We start from the raw sequence: 14,930 nt of genomic DNA on the forward strand, positions 1-14,930 counted from the left end.
GAAAAGGCTTTGAAGAGATTTACAAGGTATAATCGAAACAGCTGTCGCCTTGTCCATCCTGATGTCACGTTGTTTAAATTTTTCCCAAATTATGAAATAAACCGCTAATTTATTTATATATTTAATACCACGAACAGTATTCCTGCCATTATTCCAAGGGCTTTGGATTTCGCCCTGCAGAACTTTTTCATTTTCTTCTACTTAATATGGTACATGTCACACCCATTTTAAAAAGTTTCTAAAGTTATATTTTGCGTCACAAAAACCAATCCAATCACCATGTTTCATCCCTTTTTTTGTATTTGGTATAGAATTTTTTAATTTTTCGAAATTTTCGATATCGAAAAAGTGGGCGTGGTCATAGTCGGATTTCGCTCATTTTTAATACCAGGATAAAGTGAGTTCAGATAAGTACGTGAACTAAGAACTAAGATACATCGATTTTTGGTCAAGTTATCATGTTAACGGCCGAGCGGAAGGTTGACTGTGTATAAAAACTGGGCGTGGCTTCAACCGATTTAGCACATTTTCACAGAAAACAATTATCGTCATAGAAGCTATGCCCTTACCAACTTTCACACGGATTGGTAAATTTTTGTTCGACTTATGGTATTAAAAGTATTCTTGGCAAATTAAATGAAAAAGGGCGGATCCACGCCCATTTTGAAATTTTCTTTTATTTTTGTATTTTGTTGCACCATATCATTACTGAAGTTGAATGCTGACATCCATTGTCCAAAATTTTGCTAATTTTCTATTCTGCGTCATAAGGTCAACCCACCTATCAAGTTGCATCGCTTTATCCGTACTTGGTAATGAATTATCGCACTTTTTCGAATTTTCGAAATTTTCGATATCGAAAAAGTGGGCGTGGTTATAGTCCGATTTCGTTCATTTTAAATAGCGATTTGAGATGAGTGCACAGGAACGTACATACCAAATTTCATCAAGATACCTCAAAATTTACTCAAGTTATCGTGTTTACGGACGGACGGACGGACATGACTAAATGAAAGAATAGAAATACGTATTTCAGAAATTAAAATACAAAATAATTGGTCACGCCTACTTATGCAAGTCAAATCTTTAGAACATTTAAAGCTATAATAATGAATTCTGGTATGCATCTTCCAGCTTGAAAGGAGAACGGTTCCACAAAAAATGGCGAAAATCGGTTTATTTATTAAGACCCGCCTACGTTTTTAGTACAGGTTTACTATTCAAAAGGATAGATATACCACTATAGCTAAACCCGTTCTCGAAATATCTCTACCGAAAGTTAACGCAATCCTTTTCTAGAAGTTTCGATCTGCATAAGTATTTGTTTTAGGCCCGGTTTTTCAGTACAAGTTCAACTCAGTTTGTCAGTTAAACTACACTTAAACTTATTCTGCAGTTTTTCTGTATACTTTAACTGAAGTTTAAGCTGAGCTTAAGCGGCCGATCTAGCAAGGATAAACTCTAGTTAACTAACATTTATTTGCGTTCGTTCGAATTGGCGTCGAATATACCCAACAAACTTTTGGACTTGAGTACCATTAGAGCTCATGTTGATAAATAGGCATACTTCTAAAATCTCACGAGTTGTTTCGAAACAGTGGCTCAACTCGAGAATTATAGCGTACTCAGCAAAATTTTTTATAAAGCAAAAACTTCTATTAAGTTGAAAAAATATAATTCCCAACTTGTGGTTCTCTAACTGGACTCAAATGTAAGATTCCATACTACAGTATTTTCACGAAAATAAAATGAAATTATATAATTCAAAAAATTAATAAATGTTAGGCGTGATAACCTCCGAAGAGCTTTTAGGCCGAGGCTCTCTTCCAAATTGCGTCGTGTTCTTTTTAATTTTTCCTACAATTTGGCGGGACGGGACCTACTTGCTTAATTCCGACTCCGAACGGCATCTGCAAGGCAGATGAGTTTTCACTGATAGCTTTTCATGGTAGAAATACATTCGGAGTGTCGAACACTGCCGAGGGGCGATCTCGCTTAAAAAAATTTTCTACAAATTGAAAAACTTGTGTGAACCCAGGATCTTCGGTGTGGTAGGCAGAGCACGCTACCGTCACACCACGGTGGCCGCCTAATAATTTATTTTTGATAAATTGCGCCTCATTACTGCTATCAACCTCGTGTATATTTCTCACAATAAACAGCTGTTGGTTTTGGTGGTACGACATTGGAGGTTTTTTTCAACTCCATCTCAAGTCGATATGCAATGTAGGATATCAACTCGAGAAATGTGTTGAATATTCATTTGAGAACTGTACATTTCTCAAAATCTCTCGAAATTAGTATAATAATTGGAAAATATTAATGACGTTGGAGATGAAATCGAAAACTTTTAATTTTATAAAATTTCTCAAAAGTTGGATAGTGATTGGAGAATGAAGTTAGATATCAACTCGAGAACTATCTGGTTTAAGAATAATTAAGTAATGATGTTGGTTATCACTTCCAGAACTAGATATATATTTCGCTGGAGAATTTTTTTCCCATGTTTGTTGGGTAAACGAAATCCAGCTGTTGCCGTATCTACAAATTATCTAGATAATGAAAAAACCAATGTTGCCGCACAAAAAGCATACCCCATAACTGTGATTGAAAAAATGCTCAGTAGTTTAACTGATGTTTAAATTTGACTAGAGTTTAAGCTTAGCTTAACCAGCTCCTGAAAAACCGGGCCTTAATGACGCCCATTTTTATACCTTCCATGATAATGAAATGGTATATTAATTTCGTCACGAAACCCAAAATTCTAAGTCCTTAAAGGAAAATAGATAGACCCACCATTAGTATACCGAAATAATCAGGGTGAAGAGCTGAGTTGATTTAGCCATGTCCGTCTGTCCGTCTGTCTGTTTGTATGCAAACTAGTCCCTCAATTTTTGAGATATCTTGATAAAATTTGGTGAGCGGGTGTATTTGGGTGTCCGATTAGACATTTGTCGGAACCGGCAGGATCGGACCACTATAGCATATATCCTCCATACAACCGATTTTTCATAAAAAGAGGATTTTTGTCATATCTTACTCAATTTAACAGATTGAAGCTTCAAACTTCACCATATTCTTCCGTATATTGCACATATTGTTGCCTGAAAAAATTTATGAGATCGGTCGTATATATAGTATATATCCCCCACAACCGATTGTTCAGATAAGGAACTTTTCGTAATTACTGCCCTATTTTAAGAGCTAGAGGCTTCAAATTTCAGCGAATGCTTACGTATATAGCATATATTGTTGTCTGAAAAAATCATAGAGATCGGTTGTATATATAGTATATATCTCATACAACCGATTGTTCAGATAAGAAACTTTTCGTAACTACTGCCCTACTTCAAGAGCTAGAGGCTTCAAATTTCAACGAGTGCTTACACACTAATGCAGAAAGGCGTTGGACCCACCCAGGGTTATTTTTACAAATCGCGGCCAAAGACCACCAACGCAGAAAGATGTTCTGTGCAAAAAAAAAACTGTGGAACGGGCCTCATATTTCGGACCCTCTAGCACCAATTTGTGGGTTTTTGTAAATATTTTTCGACAGAAATAAAATTTTTCATTTCCGCTTACGAATCCCAAAAACGGAGATCGAAACGCGTCTTTTGATACCACCTTTGATAAGAGTTAGATGGTACATGGGCTCATAAAACGTTACCAAAAAATAAACAAAAACAATTTAAAGCCGGTAGTTAAACCTTTTTTAATTAAACAATAACAACAATTTAGTACACATTTATAGAAAAAACAACGTTTAAACGAAGGATTACATTGAATAACTTTTTGACATTATGGAGCGACATTCCGAAGTTGGACGAGGCTGGCCGAAGTTCCATTCGTCAGTCCCATTGATACCAATCACTACTCCTGGGAATCCTGTGTTAGAGTAAAATACAATTTTTGCTGTTTGGGTTTTAATCCACTTCGCACAAATATGCTCCTCAATAATATCTACAACCAGTCCAACACCACAATCATTTCCACAGCATTTTTGATAGCAGCAAGGAATCTGAATATGGCGCATAATTTTAAATAGGGGTACAGCCTTCACTCGAAAGCGTTTGCGGAAATGGTCCTTAATTTTTTTTAGTAATGAGTAAAACGCTTCCTTTCAAATCTGCAAAATAACCTCATTTTAAGCACATCATTTGTTACTTAAACATTTTCTTACTTGGTGCTTGGTAGTTCCAAGGGATTGGAATGATCACGCGAATGTTTTCCGTATTTGCGACATGTTAAGCACCAACATTTTCGCCATTATAAAATGAAAATGTGTAGAAGCAATTTAAAATTTCCCCTCAAATGGGACATTACAAATAAATTATGCAAAATGTATGAACTGACGTCTCTTATTCTATTTATTCTCTCTGCCGAAAAATAGATTTCTGCTAAGACCTAATTACTACATACGTTGTACACAGCGAAATAGTACGCTGTATTTTAAACGGCCTCCGTTTCAAAGAATGAAACTGGAGTAAAAGTTAACGGTTTTTGTTTAAAAAAAAAAAAATTAAACTGTTTCAAATGCTACAGTTTCGATTACTAAAAACTCAAGGGAACCCGCTTAAAAAAACTGAAATATTTTAGTCGGTTTAGGTTCTGAAAATGAAAGCTACAAGGCCCTGAAAAATAAGCGGGTATTTTTCTATTATTTATTTATTCATGTAAATTTATATGTATGTTGGTGTATATACATAAATACAGTAAAATGTTTGGGCTATTAGTATTTTCCATTAATTTTTCACCGTCTCAAATAGATCGGTTTTTATATTGGCAAAACTTCCACTTCGCTTATATCCGCAAATGCTTTTCAATATTTCCAAACTGGATGCAACTGTTGTATTGACATCGTGTTTAGTGCCCAAATTGGGATTAACTTCAACCAAATCAATGCCTTGTACACGATTTGTATCGCGCAATGCCTCCACAACGGAAATACCCTCACGCAATGTTAGACCAGCACAAACAGCAGTTCCTGTACAGGGTGTCACCGATTTATCCAATGCATCGACATCGAAACTTACATGAATCTTATTTTGTGGCTTCAGTGCGTCAAGTGTACGTTCGATAATTTTGGAAATTCCATACTTATCCACAGACTGAAATTGTTGAAAATAAAAAACACGAATTAGAAAATTTTGCAAAATTTGTGTTCAAATAAAATAATAAACTCATTGGTCGTGTAAGTAATTCAGCCATGATCATAAAAATCCCAATTAAAAGAAGACGGAATTGGTGCAGTGGTGGAAATGGTCAAAAAGCCTCGATTTGCGTCGAAATCCCATAGAACTTGCAACCTCAAAGTGTGATTTTTCATGCTTATTTTCAGCTTCGTTCAAGACAACCTCACCCGAAAGAGCTGATGAGCTGCTACACTAGCTTGTCACGTTAGAGGAATATTCGTCGAAGGACAAAAGTAACAGCTAAAAGAGAGATTGAAAAAGTTGAATCAAGCTGAGAAACATTCATATGTTATATAAGTTCAGTAACAAAAGGTCTTATGTACAGCTAATTTGAAGTGCTGAGGATTTGGTTCTAATAGTTCGCCGAGAACTTGAAGTGTGCTACAATGAGGTTGCAAATTCGAGTTGATTGGGCGACCGAAGTTTTTCAAGGCAGATAATTCGGGTAAAGAAATTAAACAATTTTGTATAAGACATGTGTAGTAAACGACGATCATATAACGTCGATAAGCTAAAATCCAGTATTGTTCTTAAGAAGTTCGAAATATGATCGGTTTCCGATCGTTCCCACTGCAGTCTGGCTTGTACCGTAACTTATTGGGTCCGCTTTCGCCATTACATCAGCAACTACAGGAACCGAACAACGCTGGTCTACTTCTACACTTTCCTGAACTATCCCACTCAAATCCCGAAGGCACAGCTAAATCGCGTTAAGACTGCGGAACCTAACTGGCAAACTGGTGGCCTCGGGAGATATAATTTCAAACTCCCATTCTCCTCCCACACACTGCGGCAAAAACTTAGTTCTAAAGATGTCAGCCTGGCAGAATGTGGCCATGCCTAATTTTTTGCGGTTGGGGATGGAAAATGCCGAATGCACCATTATTGCAGCAACCTGTGTCCGTACCTTGCTGTACTCTTATCGACAATAATTTGAAGCAGGTGGGTTAAGCATCGTCCTCCTCTGCATCGCCGTAAACGCACTTACGATCTTCGGTGTTTTTTATACTATACAAGTATTTTTTGAAGAACCCATGTCTAGAGTGCATTCAGGGAACGTTGTAATTAACCTCACCAAAACTTCTGCCCATCCATACATAAACAACTATGCTTAGTTTCGCTGTCCATCGGTCTCGTTGCTCCTTTTCCCATCTTTTCTAACGACTTTCAAGCGCTAATATGTCGATGGGAATTGTTCCGATAATCACTTGTAAGGCTGGTCCTGATACAGCGCGATAAGCGGAGACTACTCTCAGAGCTGCTGTTGGCTGTACAGATGTTAGAAGCTGACAGCGATTATTCTTAAATGTATTTGCCCACAGTTCGGAGTCGTATAGTAGCATGGATAGGATGATATCCATCAGCAGCTTCTTTTTACTTTCTGTTGGTCCTCCGATGTTTGCCATCAACCTGCTTAGCAGCGATATCTATTTAGGTCCCTTCTCAGTAGCATGTTGAATTTGCGCCCAGTTTGTTAGTCGGGAGTCTAACCTCACTCCTAAATAGTTGACTTCCATTTTTGATGTTATATTTCTGGAAAAGGTTTCAAACCAAACTTCTAGCGTTATAAGCCTTTGGCTCTGCTGCCAACTGGAACCCGCACGAATCTAGCCACTTCAGATCGAGCTTTATGCGTGCTTCTTCTGTGTTTCGGGCTGTAATGCTTCGGGCAATGCCGTCTACGTATACAACTAAGAATAAATCGTCGGAATGAAAATTTCATCAGAACTGATCATAAATGGGTTTGGACCGAGAATCGATCTCTGTGCTGCTTCGCATGTGATTTTCATGGTGCTCGGGCCCGCTGAAGTTTAGTATAAGGATTTTGTCACTGAGATTGCTTCTGATGATGAGTTGTAGATGTAGATAGCATGGAATTCGGAGTAGCTGCTCTAAGGCAGCCGGTATGCCTGCCCATTTCGCATTGTTGAAAGCGGTTCTTACGTCTTAGGTTGCAAGGAAAACTCGCTTGGATTTGGTATTACCTTGCCGTGCTAGTTCTACGTTATTAAAGACATCTCCGAATGCGCCTTAAGTACTTCTTCCAGGCCTTAAGGCATGTTGTCTAGGTGTTTGTCCCCCAGCTTGTTTCACAGTGTCTCCAATACGTGGTTTAGTATCCTTTCAAATAATTTTCCAGCTATGTCGAACGTGCATAACAGCGGGTATCCTGATAGTGATTTCGGATTGTACATATCCAGCATGAGCTCTGGGGCCATTTTTGCTGTTTCTTTAATGATTTCTGCTGGTATTCCGTCTTGGCCTGCTGCCAAACACAGTTCGATGCAGAATAATGGAGCGTCCTCCGCACCAATGAACAGGGACAGAGTCCGAAAACGAGCACCTCACACGAGATCAACAAGAGGCGCAGCGGATAAAAAGCTAACACTAACAGCGGTAAAACCTCTCGGCGCTGCCGTAAAGCAAATCAAACAATGTGCTGGAGAGCATTTTGCGAAGAAAGTGCCCGAGTTGTCCGAAGTCACGCAAGCAAAATAGTAACGAAGAAACTCCTATGGCGCCCACAGGCTTTGGAAAGGGAAAGGATGCAAAAAGGGACCAATGGCTCTCGTGTGAGTTATACAAAATAGTAATGAAGAAACTCGGTTGTGAACCCAGGCATTCGCGAGGATTGGATGGAAAATATTTTTGATGCTCTGTATTTTACCGACCGTAGCGTACTTTCACCGAGCGAGTCTAGAAGGCCCTCCACCTGTATCGGCGATTGAGCTAAGTGCTGAAAGCTGTTTAGAGCTATTGTTGCAAAAGCACAACAAATGCTTCCCAGGAAGATTCGTCTCCACCACATGGAAGATAGCGCAGTTGAAGGACTGTCTCACTGAGAGCACACATTTGATGTTAATAATTCTTTTGGCTACTTGAAATGGAACGACATGCCCTAAATGTCAGGGTATTCCTGTATCTGCAAAATTTAGTAAAGGATTATCTGCCTGAGAACGTACGGGGTCGAACGGACGAAATAACGCACCTATAGAGATTTGGTAGGAAAAATTAAAAGGAGCACGACGCAAATAGGAGAGAAGCTCGGCCTAAAATCACTTCCGAGGTTATCGCGTCTTACATTTATTTATTTTTATATATGTAGATTTGGTCTTGTGGTAACAACAACCAATCAGAATTCTTTAAAGGAAGTGCAGACAATAATACAGCATGAAACCACGAACTAGCACTGCTTAAATAAAATTAAGGTGTGTAATGAATGGACAAACGAACAGGAAAGGCGAAGCCTCAATGCAGACGAACACCAGCGCATGGTCTGGGATTTTCGTGGAATATACTTATTGTATTTTTTGCAGTGTATGGCAAACGAGTAGTATTTTCCAATGCACTGAGGCTGTGCAATGTGAACAGCAGCTAAAGTTTTCACATACATATGTAGAAAAAAATCATTTCCATTTTTCCACGCAACGGTTTTCATGTGTCATAAATAAAACGCCAGAATAGATTAGAAAGTGACTGCGCCGAACTGCAAATATCTGCGAATATATAAATAAACATTAGGGTGAACGTAATCAAAACAGAGTTGCATTCAAATTTAAGAAAGACTTGTCAAGAATGACTCCGATCTTTAAGTCGAGCAGTAATGGCCTAAGTGAAGGTACCTTTTGCGCAGTCGACGCCCAAGGCTTCACACAGACTGTTAGCCACATTTTAGGCATGGGTTGCTCTCTTTGCAAAAAGCAGAAAATAAGAACAAAGTTTCGCAAATGGTCACCCTAATCTACATAAATACATACATACATATAAATGTGTATATAACTTTTTTCTTTCTCAATTTATGCGTTCCACCGACCCTGTTCATTCCCCTTTTTTGTTTTGCAGCGTCGTAAAAATTAATGTTCATGTATGTGCCGGCAGATCCTGTAAGCACACCCTTTTCGCGTAAATACTACGCACCCTATGCTGTAAAAACACCCTTATTACATATTACAACCACCAGATGTGTGATCTATGTTTGTGTGCCACCCAACAATCAACGTATGCTTATGTGGATATTGTAACTGTTTTAACATTTTTCGTAGAGGGTTTTGTAGAATATACATATACCATATACACAGTGTTGTGCAAGTCAATAGCACGCATAGCTTTGACCCGACACGGGAAATTAATGAAATTTTTGGTTGCTTAATGGTTTTGCTGTTTCCATTTCGTTGCAGTATACCGGATGTGTTCTAGGACCTTCGAATTTTCTAAACGGAATGCTTTTTTTGGCGTTCAACCAAAATTATAGACCTAAAAGCAGCGAATACAGCTGAAAACCAATATATAAGTACCGGCAAAGTGCCCGACTGAAAACCGGGTCGAAGAAATCCAAAGGTTATATGCAAAATGCGGCAGTAAGCCAGAATATCTTATTGGTAAGCGTTCCTTAAGAATTTGCTCTCGGAGAAAAGAGGTACAATTACCTACAAATGGAGACATTTTTCATAACGCAAGGTGACCTAGTGCAAAAGTTGGAATTTAAGCGTGCAACATGAAGGTAACATTTTTTTCAGAAAAGAAAACAACTTTAGAAAGCACACAAACATTTTCGGCTATGCTGACTCAGAAATTTTAGCAGCGAAAAAGTGATTGAATGCGAGCTAACCATCAGGTAAAAATAAAAATTAAAGAAATAAATGGCGCGATTTACATCCGAAGAGGTTTAGGCCGAGCTTCTCTTCCAGTTTGCTTCGTGCTTCTTTAAATTTTTCCTACAAACTGCAGGACGGGACCTACATATTTTATGCCGATTTCGACCGATATCTGATGAATTTTCACTGAGAAACCTTTTATGACAGAAATACACTCACGGCGGAGGGGCGACAAAAACTGAAGTATGTAATTGTAATTGAAAAACTTTCTTCTAAATTTTCGTTGTTTTTCCCGGTATTTGAACCGCCCGGGACCTTCGGTGCGGTAGGCTGTTTGTTTGCCAACATTACATTTATGTAATTTTTTTATTTCAAATTAGGTTTTGGTTAAAGCTATAACTGCAAATTTTGTATTGCTATTTTATTGCACGCAACTATATACATATATGCACATATATCAATGATCATTTCCACACATTTGGACTACCGTGGCTTATGTGTAAATTGATCCTGTTCCTGACGTTGTCGTTATAATGAAAGTAACAACGACGCGTTGGGAAACATTTTTGTAAAAATCTAAAAATAAAACCTCACAAGCACACGCACTGATACTAGCAAACATCAAGTTACGGAAACGTAAATAGATGGAAAAATGCTTGGTTCTGACTAATCGTAAACTCCCTCGAATTTAAGCAAGAAGCCGTTGAAAAGGCCGTGCACAGTGTGCTAAGCCCGCACCCAGCATTGGGTAACAAGCGACGCCAGCTATCGTTGTTTTGCGCCAATTGGATGCACCAAGAGAGTTCAAGTCTTCCCTCCACCTGTCTCTCTCAGTTAAGTGTAGGTCTCCACATTTCTTGGTGCCAAGGCGCAAATGCGGTGATTCTCTTGGACTACAGCAAATAAATCGTCTTGTCCTCTCAGCAATTATCTATAATATATTCTACGATCGCAATTTAGATCTACTGCTTGAAACATCTTCTCCAGCATTAAAATGCAGTAATCTCACGAGAGGCAGTCGCCTTGTCTGAAGCTTCGTTTAAAATGGCTCGGAGAGGTCCTTTCCATATAAAGTTTCTTAGAAAAAATTCAGTATTTTAGAGGCCGCATGAAAGTTCCGCGTAGAAATCGTATTACTATAGGAAGTACCCTAAAGATGTGACTGCGCTTTAATCTAAAAATCTTTTCGTAATCACACATGCTTGCTGACGATCCAGAGAACCAAAATTAAAAAAATAAAACTATGAAATATTACTTAAACAAAAATTCTCATATTTCCTTCTTCACACCGAAGGTCCTGAGTTCAATTCCTGAGCAAAGCAACATCAAGAATTTAAAACAAAGTTTTTGCAATTAGAATAAAGTTTGTCTAAGTGCGGTCGCCTCTCGTTCGTGGTTTGGCAAATACTCCTAGTGTATTTCTGCCATGACTTCTCAGTGAAAATGCATCTGCCTTGCCGTTAATAGCGGACATAAAGGGTCAATTAATGGTGGCTTATCCATAACCAGATAAAACAGCTGATCGTACCAACCTTAGGGAAGTCAATGTAATCGATTAATGGTGCCATACCATAACGCTAACGCCATAACCATACCATAGCCAACCATTGGTTTATGGTTTTTCGCCATATCCATAACCTAAAAATATTTGAGTTGGTGAATTTATGACCTTCTTGTATATTTTATTTATTATTTTGGATGCGTTTTGACTAAGAGACTTATTGTTTGTGGAATATGTTTGTAATTTTTTTGCGTTTTCCTCATTTTTATGAAAATGTCAGCTGCTTAAGGTTATGGCACCATTAATCGATCACAATGGAGATGGTTATGGATACGACTATGGCGTTAGGGTTATGGAAGTTTAACTAGCTCTTAAAACATGTAGATGCAGTCACGCCAAGTTGTAGAAAAAATTAAAGAAGCACGCGGCAAATTGGAAGAGGAGCTCGGCCTAAATTTCCTCGCAGGTAAATCGCGCCAAGTACTTTTTTTTTTATACTCTACATTCTTGAATAAGTGACGTTTTATAACGTTAAAATTTTAAATTTATTTTATATGTGTATTTTACTACGAATAAGACAGAGAAGAGGCTCTGGTAAATGCCTCTTAATAAAGTATGGAAATATCTTTTTGTAAGTAAAGCCAACGTCTTAACTAGACCTAGGTGGTAATATTATAATTTTTTTTTTTAACTAATTTATGCATTTCCATCAAACAAATGTGTACAATGAGTTTTCGAAATTGATCACTGTGCACTTCTCTAAACATGCTTACATACATACACATACATTAGTCTATACTTACATCCATAGCAAATGCTCGTATGCCCAATTTATTCAGAATATACGCTTCGTATGGGTCAATGTCCCTTAAACCAATATAGGCAAGCTGATCGGCAGCCAAGCTATGAGGAAGAAATGAAAAAGAGAAACAAAATTAGATAATATTTTTTTGAAAGTGTTTTCAGGTTTCGAATACCTGCAAATAGGTCACAATATCCTGCTCAATATATACACAAATACATACATACATACATAATATATACAGATCGAGTTTAAGTGAGTTTAGTAATATAAAATGTAGCAGGTTTCTACTTCTGTTCTTTTGGTCTTAAATCCCACCTTGAATAAAAGGTCAACATGCACTAAATTCACGATTCCTTATCTCTTCAAGGCTTATTAGTAGCTCAACGATTTTGCGTTTGTATTGAATTACTGGCTGAAATAGTGCCTCTCTAGATTGGCGTACCTTCCCCTTCTAATAGTGCTTGGTCACTCAATGCTTTTAGTTCTTACGTAATACGTATGCTCACGCCTTAGGATATGATGTGGCTTGCCTCTATTAAGGCGTGTTCCCTTAATTTTTACTCAAAGATTAAAAGATAAGGGTGGCGTTATATTAAAAAGTAGACCGAGCAAGATAATGCTGAGAGCTGCGAAATATGTAGATATGCCTGTCATAGCGGGTGAAGGAGCATAAAATATTTTCGCTGTTAAGCATACCTCCCGTAAGAAGCAACAAAGTTTTTAAAATTTCTAAATCCTGAGTTCTGAGTCTGGACTCGTATATTCAGTAATGATTACTAGAGCTTCAAACCTATCTCTTAACCAGACGCGTTTCAGTTTTCTAAGTGTGAATAATCGTGATTCTCAAGTGGTACAGACTATAATGTGGAGTAATTATAGGCAGATGACAGTGCTAGCTAATCTGACGGGAAGCTCTGGAAATATTATGCGTGAGTATATGACCATTGAATGCACTACATATGCTATTACTCCAAAATCCTTAAGTTGCCGGCAGTAGATATATGTATGTGGGTAAGAAATTATAGGCTGATAGCTAAACACAAGGCCGTCTTGCCAATTTCGAATTAGACGTTGTTAATATGGCCACCGTCAGATCTGTCAGAATAACGCTCTCAGAATGGCTAGAATGTCATTTTCATAGTAAGCCGGAATTGCTCAGGACTAAAAAATTTGGTGGACACCGCTGGTCCTGGCAAAGTAACATCAAATGTTTAGAAAAAAGATTGATTGAAAGGTTGGTAGGTATGAACCTAGGGTAACCCTGGAATGGGTTTGTATGACATGGGTATCAAATGGAAGGTGTTAATGAGTATTTTAAAAGGGAGTGGGCCTTAGTTCTATAGCTGGACGCCTTTCGAGATATCGTAATAAATGTGGACTAGGGGTGACTCTAGAATGTACGAACAGTGTTCCTGCCATGATTCCAAGGGCTTTTGATTTCGCCCTGCAGAACTTTCTCATTTTCTTCTACATAATATGATAGGTGTCACACCCATTTTACAAAGTTTTTTCTAAAGTACTCTTTTGCGTCAATAAACCAAAACAGCCAAATATTTGATTTGTGCCCATTTCCTGAAACTAGAAGTTTCTGTTTATTTGTTATTCACACAATCCACTAATGCATAAATAGCGCCCACAAAACCGTCTAGATTATTTACTCCATTAGGCACTCAATAAAGCAATAATGAGATAATTAAGAATTTGTATTTTGTATGGAACATTGGGTTTATCAAGAGCTTTAATTTAGAAAACTTGGCTAAATATTTCATTAACCCTCAGTGTGAAATTGCTATAGAAATCTCTAAATTTTACGAATATGGGAAGGATGAACAGACGTTTAAGTCCAAAACCAATTAACGTCTCATTAACACTTAACACAGGATCTTGATGATGTTAGCCCTTTTAACTTCGAGCAATGTTGCTGCTCAAAACTTCGGGCACTGTTCCCCAATCTGTTTTTTTTGGCGGTATAAAATAGACAAATTAGCAGTTTCGAAACAGATAACACTAATTAGTGTGTATTCATTAGAAATACAAACAGATAAAACTAATTACTGTAGCTTTTGTACTTTTCTGTGTTTGTTCATTAAAAATGCAAACATTATATCACATGGCCTTTCTCAATTCAATAGCACAATTAACTTGTGCAAATATATAAAAAAAATCACATGGAAATTTTCTTTTGAAAACAGCCAAATATTTGATTTGTGCCCATTTCCTGAATCTAGAAGTTTCTACTTATATTTGCTTCACACAATCCACTAATGTATAAGTAGCGCCTACAAAACTTATCTTGATTTACTCAATATTTAACAAGCGTATCAAATAGTTATAATTTAAAATGAGTTTAAGAAATTATTTCGTCCTGTTGGTCGCGCTTAGCTTTCCTTTCACTTACACGAATGCGGAATTTCGCGGTGGAGGTAGCAGTTCTAGCCGTTCTGTGGTTACAGAGGATAAATCATATCTGGTGGCAGTATATCATGCCAAAAAATATGTTTGCACTGGATCATTGATCACTTTGGAATACGTGGTTACAGGTGAGGAATGCTTGAGACAAGCCCTACTGGAATTGACCACAGTTAAAGCTGGTGTAGTAGAAAGTATATATGAAGATGGGAATGTTCGCAATGCGTGTGCTCTAATGACACCCCGGGACAGTTACGAAATAGATTTAACTATAATTAAAGTGTGCCCCGCCTTTGGCCAAGATTCAGCAAGAACAATATAACTTTGCAAAACTAAATTAAAACCGGGCATGGAAATGCATGTTAATGGATGGTATTCTTTTAGTGATAAGATCTGTTCTACTGTCGAACTTATAGTAAAAAAGGAAT

General features: G+C 37.7%; 1 protein-coding gene across 1 annotated transcript in view; it reads right to left on the bottom strand.

Annotated features, from left to right (window-relative positions):
• Positions 1–4,649: 4,649 nt before the first annotated feature.
• Positions 4,650–14,930, bottom strand: part of arg (arginase) — a 91,739-nt gene continuing 81,458 nt past the window's right edge. Inside the window, exons 4-5 of the mRNA XM_067779775.1 lie at positions 12,092–12,191; positions 4,650–5,108 (exon numbers count right to left, since the gene is read on the bottom strand). Coding sequence (XP_067635876.1) covers positions 4,743–5,108; positions 12,092–12,191 — 466 coding nt within the window. The 3' untranslated portion in view covers positions 4,650–4,742. The remainder of the gene's footprint in view (positions 5,109–12,091; positions 12,192–14,930) is intronic.

The sequence above is a fragment of the Eurosta solidaginis genome, chromosome 4, assembly GCF_040869045.1.
Source record: "Eurosta solidaginis isolate ZX-2024a chromosome 4, ASM4086904v1, whole genome shotgun sequence".
In the NCBI taxonomy this organism is placed as follows: Eukaryota; Metazoa; Arthropoda; class Insecta; order Diptera; family Tephritidae; genus Eurosta; species Eurosta solidaginis.